Source organism: Aphanomyces astaci (genome assembly GCF_000520075.1).
Source record: "Aphanomyces astaci strain APO3 unplaced genomic scaffold supercont1.25, whole genome shotgun sequence".
Taxonomy (NCBI): domain Eukaryota; phylum Oomycota; class Saprolegniomycetes; order Saprolegniales; family Verrucalvaceae; genus Aphanomyces; species Aphanomyces astaci.
The window spans coordinates 214856-222192 of NW_009798288.1; the positions used below are offsets into that span (position 1 = coordinate 214856).

At 46.7% G+C, this 7337-nt stretch overlaps 3 protein-coding genes across 7 annotated transcripts in view; 2 read left to right on the plus strand and 1 right to left on the minus strand.

Annotated features, from left to right (window-relative positions):
* Positions 1–446: 446 nt before the first annotated feature.
* On the plus strand, positions 447–2880 carry H257_09859 (hypothetical protein; the record flags this gene model as incomplete). Its single annotated transcript, XM_009836229.1, has 3 exons — positions 447–1089; positions 1303–1410; positions 1904–2880. 3 exons carry the CDS (start codon positions 447–449, stop codon positions 2839–2841), a joined length of 1689 nt encoding a protein of 562 aa, XP_009834531.1. The 3' UTR covers positions 2842–2880.
* Positions 2881–3659: 779 nt separating this feature from the next.
* Positions 3660–4317, minus strand: H257_09860 (hypothetical protein; the record flags this gene model as incomplete). The annotated part of the gene is made up of 1 exon (XM_009836230.1): positions 3660–4317. A coding segment is annotated over one exon (586 nt), but the record flags the coding sequence as incomplete, so codon positions are not given.
* Positions 4318–6146: 1829 nt separating this feature from the next.
* H257_09861 (hypothetical protein) overlaps positions 6147–7337 on the plus strand; it is a 14944-nt gene continuing 13753 nt past the window's right edge. For 3 of the 5 annotated variants that reach the window (XM_009836233.1, XM_009836235.1, XM_009836231.1), the window contains exon 1: positions 6147–6337. In XM_009836233.1, the coding sequence (XP_009834535.1) occupies positions 6168–6337 (170 nt within the window). In that variant the 5' untranslated portion in view covers positions 6147–6167. Of the gene's footprint in view, positions 6338–6389; positions 6507–6564; positions 6683–7337 lie in introns of all 5 variants that reach the window. The other 2 variants (XM_009836234.1, XM_009836232.1) reach the window with 1 other exon arrangement.

The window sequence follows — 7337 nt, forward strand, 5'->3', positions numbered from 1 at the left end:
AGTGTACTAGTACGTACGTACAGTACTTACAAACCCTCAGCAAAACCGTGAGATTTAATTCTCAACCTCGGACACATTTACGTTAACTTTCGGTGTATAGTGTACCTGTAAAGTATGTCAATGGGAAAATGTGATCGAAAGTTCAGATGATGACATACTGGGGCGTCCGTTCTACCAAGTGAGCGATAGGAGTTCCTCTTCACACCAACACGAAACAGTGTGTATCAATCATCTCATGATCAACGACGTAGAATTGCTCTATACGTTGATTCAACGTACCAGTATAACGTTAGAGCAATTCTACAGTAATGAGCACTTTCTGGCATTGCTAGTGTCTTTTGATTGGCTAACACCGGCCAATGGCGTTCGTTGGGGACAGTCAGAGTAACTACACCACCTCGTGCTTGCTTGTCATCGCCATCCTGTCGACTGTTGCTGCTGTGACGATGACTCCCAGCCAATTCACCAGTGTCGCAGTATTTGGTGCTGCTGTAGCGTGGGCTGTAAAGACCACAAAGCCTCCAAACCCACACAAAGTCAAGTCGCTACCTCATTACAACGACGCCAAGCCCATCAACTTTGACCAGTATGCCGGCCACATTCCTCTGCCCAGCAACGGCCAAAAGATGTTTTACTGGCTCGTGGAATCCGAGTCCAATCCATCCACGGACCCGCTGGTGCTGTGGCTCAATGGCGGCCCTGGCTGCTCGTCTCTCGGTGGCTTCTTCACCGAATTGGGCCCATTTGTCGTCCAGAGTGACTTGAGCGTCAAGCGTAATCCGTACGCGTGGAACCGCAAGGCCAACATGGTGTTCTTGGACTCCCCAGCGGGCGTTGGCTTTAGCCAGCCGCTGCTCAATGCGTCCGACTACACCGACGACTTTACAGCCGGTCGACTCGTCGAGTTTCTCAAGCAATTTCTCGTGTTGTACCCTCAATACAAGAACCGCGAGTTTTACATCACGGGCGAGAGCTACGCCGGCATGTACATTCCGTTCCTTGTGCATAAACTCATCACAGACCCCGTGGAGAACCTCCACTTGACCGGGTTTGCCATTGGAAATCCCTTCACCGACACTGTGATTGACGGTACATTCAACACATTGCAATCGTGTGTCGAGTCCTTGTATGTTCTAACTTGTACTATATATGTTTGACGGTATCTTGTTGCATGATGGTGTATCTAGTCTTATATACCCCCCAACTCTATGTTTTATATGGTCTGTACTATTTCGTTGCATTTTGCATCGTGTATGTATCTATCGTCGTACTCACCTTCCTAACTTTTGTACGTGTAATTAGCATCAGCGACGTTGGAGTACTACTACACACACGCGCTCATATCTCTGGAAACGTACGAAGTCAGTCGACAAGTGTGTGGCGCGACGGGGGTTTCAGGGTGTTTTTACGGTAGAGCACTTTATTCTCTGTATATATTAGTAACTATTGTGTTTTGAGCCAAAATATGGATGATTTTTGTGCTTATTCATTCACCAACTCCATCGGTCGATTTTGATACTGAATGGTGTATTGTCTATCTTTTACCCAAAATGGGGATGACTTTTGGGCTGATTCTTTGCCAAATCTATCGATCGATTCTTTGCACTACTGGCGTTGGTATGTAAGAAGTGTCGGATGTTACACTAATTCAGTCACACACTAATTCGATATTGACTTCGTCCAAGTTGGTTAGTGTTGTTCTGGATGTTGATTCGTCGATCGATTGAGCACCTTCTCCAATTTACGAATCAAGTTGTGATTTCATTCACACTATTTGCAGTCACACACGAATTCAATTATTCCTGGAGTTTGATTGGGCACGCGAAAGTAGTGTTTTTGGTCATATACACAATACTACAACACAATATATATATATATATTCCTCATTTCCATTATTGCGTAGGCGGCAACATATGCCCCCAAGAGTGTCTAACCTTGCTCCTCGAATCTGGGTTTGGTCACAATATTCAGAACCTCCTAGACCGATCCGATGTTTACGGCGACGTGTGCCTCCTCACGCAAGTGACATCGTTGAGATCGTCGATGCCCCAACAACTCACCAGTGCCAACCCCCGTCGCAGGTCGTCGGCGAAGCTCGTCCGTCCGCTGACTCACCGCGGGGTTATTGGTCCCTGTCAAGCCCTGTACACGGCGCAGTACTTGCAACTGTACGCTGTGCAGCGTGCTCTGCATGTGTACGACATGCATGTCAATTGGGTGAGCTGCAACCCCCGGGTCACCAGTCGGTACACGCGCACTCGGTCGGCCCTGCCAAAGTACCCCACGATCCTCCAAGCCGGGTTGAAAGCTCTGGTTTACAGCGGGGACGCCGACGCCACCGTGCCATTCTTGGGAACGCAGCGGTGGCTGACTACACCTAATATGGACAGCAATGTCAGCGACGGCCTTGACTTGTCGATCGTGTCGCCGTGGCAGTCATGGGTGGGTCCAGACAAACAACTGGCGGGGTACACTGTACGGTACACCAACTTGACGTTTACAACGGTCAAGGGCGCGGGCCACATGGTGCCGGCCACAAGACCACTGCATGCGTTGTACTTGTTCGAGTGTTTTGTGTACGGTCAAGTGGCGTGCGACTCGTTTGCGTACCCGAAGGACTCGTTGGAGTACTTGAGTGGCGCTGATATAAGTGTCGGCTTCGATGGAGGGAGAGGCGAAGGCGCGCTGATTCCGTGGGCGATCACGGCCGTGGTGGTCGTGCTCGGGTCGATGTTAGGCCTCGTGTTTTGGGCCAAGAAAGAGCCGGACCAGGTCGTCGAGTACAGTGTAGATAAGTCAACGACCACTCGGTCCATGTCAACGTTAGGCATGTATCGATAAGATGGCGGCGGCGACGATGAGTTAGCAGGTCAAGTACCATATACAATATTGTCGATTTGATACAAATTTGGGGACCAAACTGATCCACAATCGATCTGATTGGTTGAATTTCACTAAGAAGGTTTTGATTGGCTAATAATTTTGAGCTCATCTGAAGTAGCCAATCAAATCGATTTAAATTCCAACGAGAAACCACGCCACAACACGAAATTTCACTCGAAAGCACAATACTCCGGAGTATTCATATCGCACTTATCGCGGCGAGGTTTCACAGATTGAAATGTCCGAGTATTATTCTCGGTTTTGGATGGATGTACTATATGAATACGTATAGCAGCCACATGACGACGACAAATACGTCAGTTGTTTCCGGTATAATTGGACTGACTACTATGCATAGTACAACTCAACTGTAAGTCCATTGATCGCCCTGTTTGGCTGAATTTTGGCTTCGAATGTTATATTATAACAGAGAAAGATTAATATAACATTTGCGAAACATATACGCAGAGGATACATCCAGGACAAAAGGCCAAAGCCCAAGTCAACGAAACTACAACAGTTGTGTTGTATCGTTTCCATACAAAGCCAACACTACTGTACGTACCCCATATTAGCTCACAAGAATTGTATACACCTACTAGAAATATTTATTCATACAAGCCCTAACGTTACTAGAATTTTATGCATCTCCTAGTATTAGAAATATATATATACTTCGCTACTCCAGTTATGCACTATTAATAGTAGTAAATCGTTAACTGTAAAGCTATGAGTTTAGCATTGTCAATCCAGTATATATTGCCTTGTATCGTTAGCACGAGTGAATGTGTGACGATGTATTATGGTTACTGGTGCAAGCATACAATACTACTAGTATACGTACAGTCCTATACTCCTGGTGGTGGTGGTGACAGCATCTTTTGCATTTCCACCAAGTGCACGTGGCGATGGGTATCGTTCAAAATCGCGGCAAACTCGGGACTGTCGATGACGTTTCCTGTGACACGGTACCCCTTGCGCTCGTAAAATGCAAACAAGTCCGGTCGCGCCGACACGACACTAATATCCATCCTCGACGGCTGTTGGCTTGTCGCTTGGCTGGCCACGAGAAGCTCTGCCGCTTGCACGAGGCGCCCGCCCACGCCTCGTCGTTCAAACTCGTTGCGGACACTCACGCTGGAGAAGTTCCCGACCACGGTTGCATCTTGATGCACAGTCCATTGCACGTAAATGCACCCACATAGATCGCTTTTGCGGCCGTCGGCACTGATTTCCGCGACAAGGTACGTCGAGCGTGGCGCGGCCAACATCGCGAGGACGTCGGCCATACTCACCCGATTGAAGTGTTCCTTGGTCTTGAAGAACGCGTCGGCCTTGAATGCATCGTTGATGCACGTCAAGAGGAAGGATGCGTCCGCGGCGGTGGCTGGTCGTGTATCAATCGTTACCGCCATGGCCGTAGATAGATACATGGTTGGAAATAAGATGCACGTGTTGACAGCGAGTTGGATGCATCACAATATCACACCATTTATGTCCACGTTGTTGGAAGTGAAGGTGAGAAATGCATGGTGACGTATTGCGAACAACCCGACGACGGAATAATCACAAGTTGGCGAATTGGCTGGTCGAACGGGATATCGCTAAGCTTACAGTTTGATATCAATTGGTTAGTTTTATATCTTAACGGTCGTTACGACATACCGGTAGTAGTAACAGTTATACATGTACGTATAACGTAACGAGTCAATTTATAAATTGGCGCATCTCATCCAATGAACATTCAATACTTCAAGGCCACCTAACTGCTGTAATACCTCCTTAAACTTGATGAAACAAGTTCCATTCGATCAATCACAACCTCAGCTTTATGGGGATATAAAATTATCAAAAAATAGATAAAATTTGCAACATATTTTCGAGCTATCTTCGACAAAAAAGGTGTCCATAAATTGCCTCGTTACGTTACTACAGTACATCACTGCCTCATTCTTTAGAGCATCCCCACCGGTGCGACTGTAAACGCTATTATACAGTTCTATCCGGATTATTTACAGTTTTGACAACCCCACCGGGCGACTGTAAAATACAGGAAACTGTAAAATTTTACCGCGAGACGGCAAATCGGCCAGATTTACAGTCGCGACTGTAAAATACAGTTTTGACAAATTAGCCAATAACATGCTATCAATGGATAATTTTGTCCAATCATGTGCGTTATGGAGTCAATAATCAGTTGGTTCAGAAATGGAATCAGCCAAGGCCGTCCGTGGTTCCAACTTCACGACCGACGAAGACTGCCAGCTTGTCCGGTCATGGATCAACATCTCTCAAGATGCGTCCAAGGGTAGTACTCATCACGCATCACCACACCGTCCATGATTCGTTCAAACAGCGGTCTGGCCATTCGAAATTGATGGCGAAACTTGGCTTCGCCGTAGATTGGATTGGGGTCAAAGTAGTAGGTAAATCCGAGCATGCGCAGCCTCGCTATCTCGTGGTAGGTCTGGCTGGCGGTTGGCAATAGAGCCTTTAGGGCGCGCAGAAGACTGATGAAAGCCAAGAATCTCCCAAGCTTGATCCATGTCATCATCGTCGTCCTCCCACGCCATCGCGCCAGGCGTTCATTTCCGGATAATAACATTATTCGGATGTTTTACAGTTTTACCGCTGGGGTTGACAAAAATCAAAATACAGGAACTGTAAAACGGTATTATACAGTCTGATTATACAGTCGCACCGGTGGGGATGCCCTTAGCTATCGCTTGGACATTGCAGTTGTGATTTCGATTTCCTTTTGCATTCTATATTTTGTTATCTTGGTGTATTCCCATCAAAAAGGGTTAAAAAGTGACCCCTCGTTGAGCGGCCAATTCTATTACCACTGCCGCGTCCATAACTTTTACGTGAAGTCTGTACACGGGCATGGCTCGTTTAGTGGTGAATTCCACGTATTGTGAAGAGAGTATTCGGACGAGTATGTACACCACTGGCGTATGAGTCCTCGAGAACTTCTACGCATTGTACTCCACGTACCGCGGCTATTACACTTTTGAAATGGCCCGAGTTCACTGTACACTGTACGGTACACCAACTTGACGTTTTTACGACCATCAGTAGAATGTTATTATAATTCACACGATGTGGTAATATTATTATAATTCACACACCGATCTATGCAGTTCGTTCGATATTTAAATACTGCGTCCTTACAAAACAAATATGCCTTTACTGTACAGTCGGTACCATTTATTAACAACCGTTTTGTATACTGGCACGTACGACAAAGTACATTTCGTCGTGTTTTTGCCAACCTTCTCAACATGATCGACGTTCAAAGGGGATTCCGCGCCATTCGCGATGTCCGGGTGATTGGGTTCTACAGCGCCAAGGACATCAGGTCCGACAAGCACTACGTCGTGTATGTCATCGAAGTCACCCTCGACCCGTCCATGTCCACAGCATCGTCGTCGTCGTCGTTCCTCGTCTACCGGTGTGTGTGACGCCCAACTCCCCCTCGTTGTAACTCAGGCGACCTCGTCTAGGCGGTACTCTCAGATCGCGATCCTTTCGACCAAGTTGCACTTTGAGACGTCGGTGGGCCTTCCGCCAAAGTATGCGTTGCAACCGTACCCGCTCTCGGATGAACAACTCGCCCATCGGTACACGTAGTCCTTTCTTGCATACCCCTGGTGATGGTATCGACGGGCGATGTATTAGATACGACGGGTTGCGGCACTTTGTGGAGGAGATCTTTGCAGAACTCAAGCGCCGATGCGACGACATCCACGACGACTCTGGCGCTCCGTCGTCGATCACAAGTCGTCGGGACATTCAGGTACACAACATTGGCGGACGAATCCCATTCCTCCGCGTATCCATCATCACATGGAATGTCTCCATGTGTTGTTTTACGAACTGTCTACAATTATATGCTTATATGCCTGTCTTGCTCACAGAACCGACGGCCATCACATGTACCTGTTGTTGTCCATGGAGTATTATTGTTGTATGCTTGATATATATATACAGTATATATTGTCGATTTGATACAATTTGGGGACGGGGTGCAATCGAATCGCGCCGACCAAACCGATCCACAATCGATCTGATTGGTTGAATTTCACTTAGAAGGTTTTGATTGGCTAATAATGTTGAGCTCATCTGAGGTAGCCAATCAAATCGATTTAAACTCCAACGAGAAACCACGCCACCACACGAAATTTCACTCGAAAGCACAATAGTTATATAGTATATATGCATGTAGTCGTGCTCGACGAACTGCATAGTTTTCTTTCCAAGCTAATATTTGCTATAATGATTGACCTATACATGATATTCATAATTATGACTATGTAGATCGTTTTCGAGTTTTTGCTCAAGCTAATATATTATTTGCCATAACAATTGATATCAACATATGCATTGGTTGTAGATCTTTTCCGAGTTTTTACATTTGCACAAAAACCGGCCGCCGCCGCCGGCGCACCCGC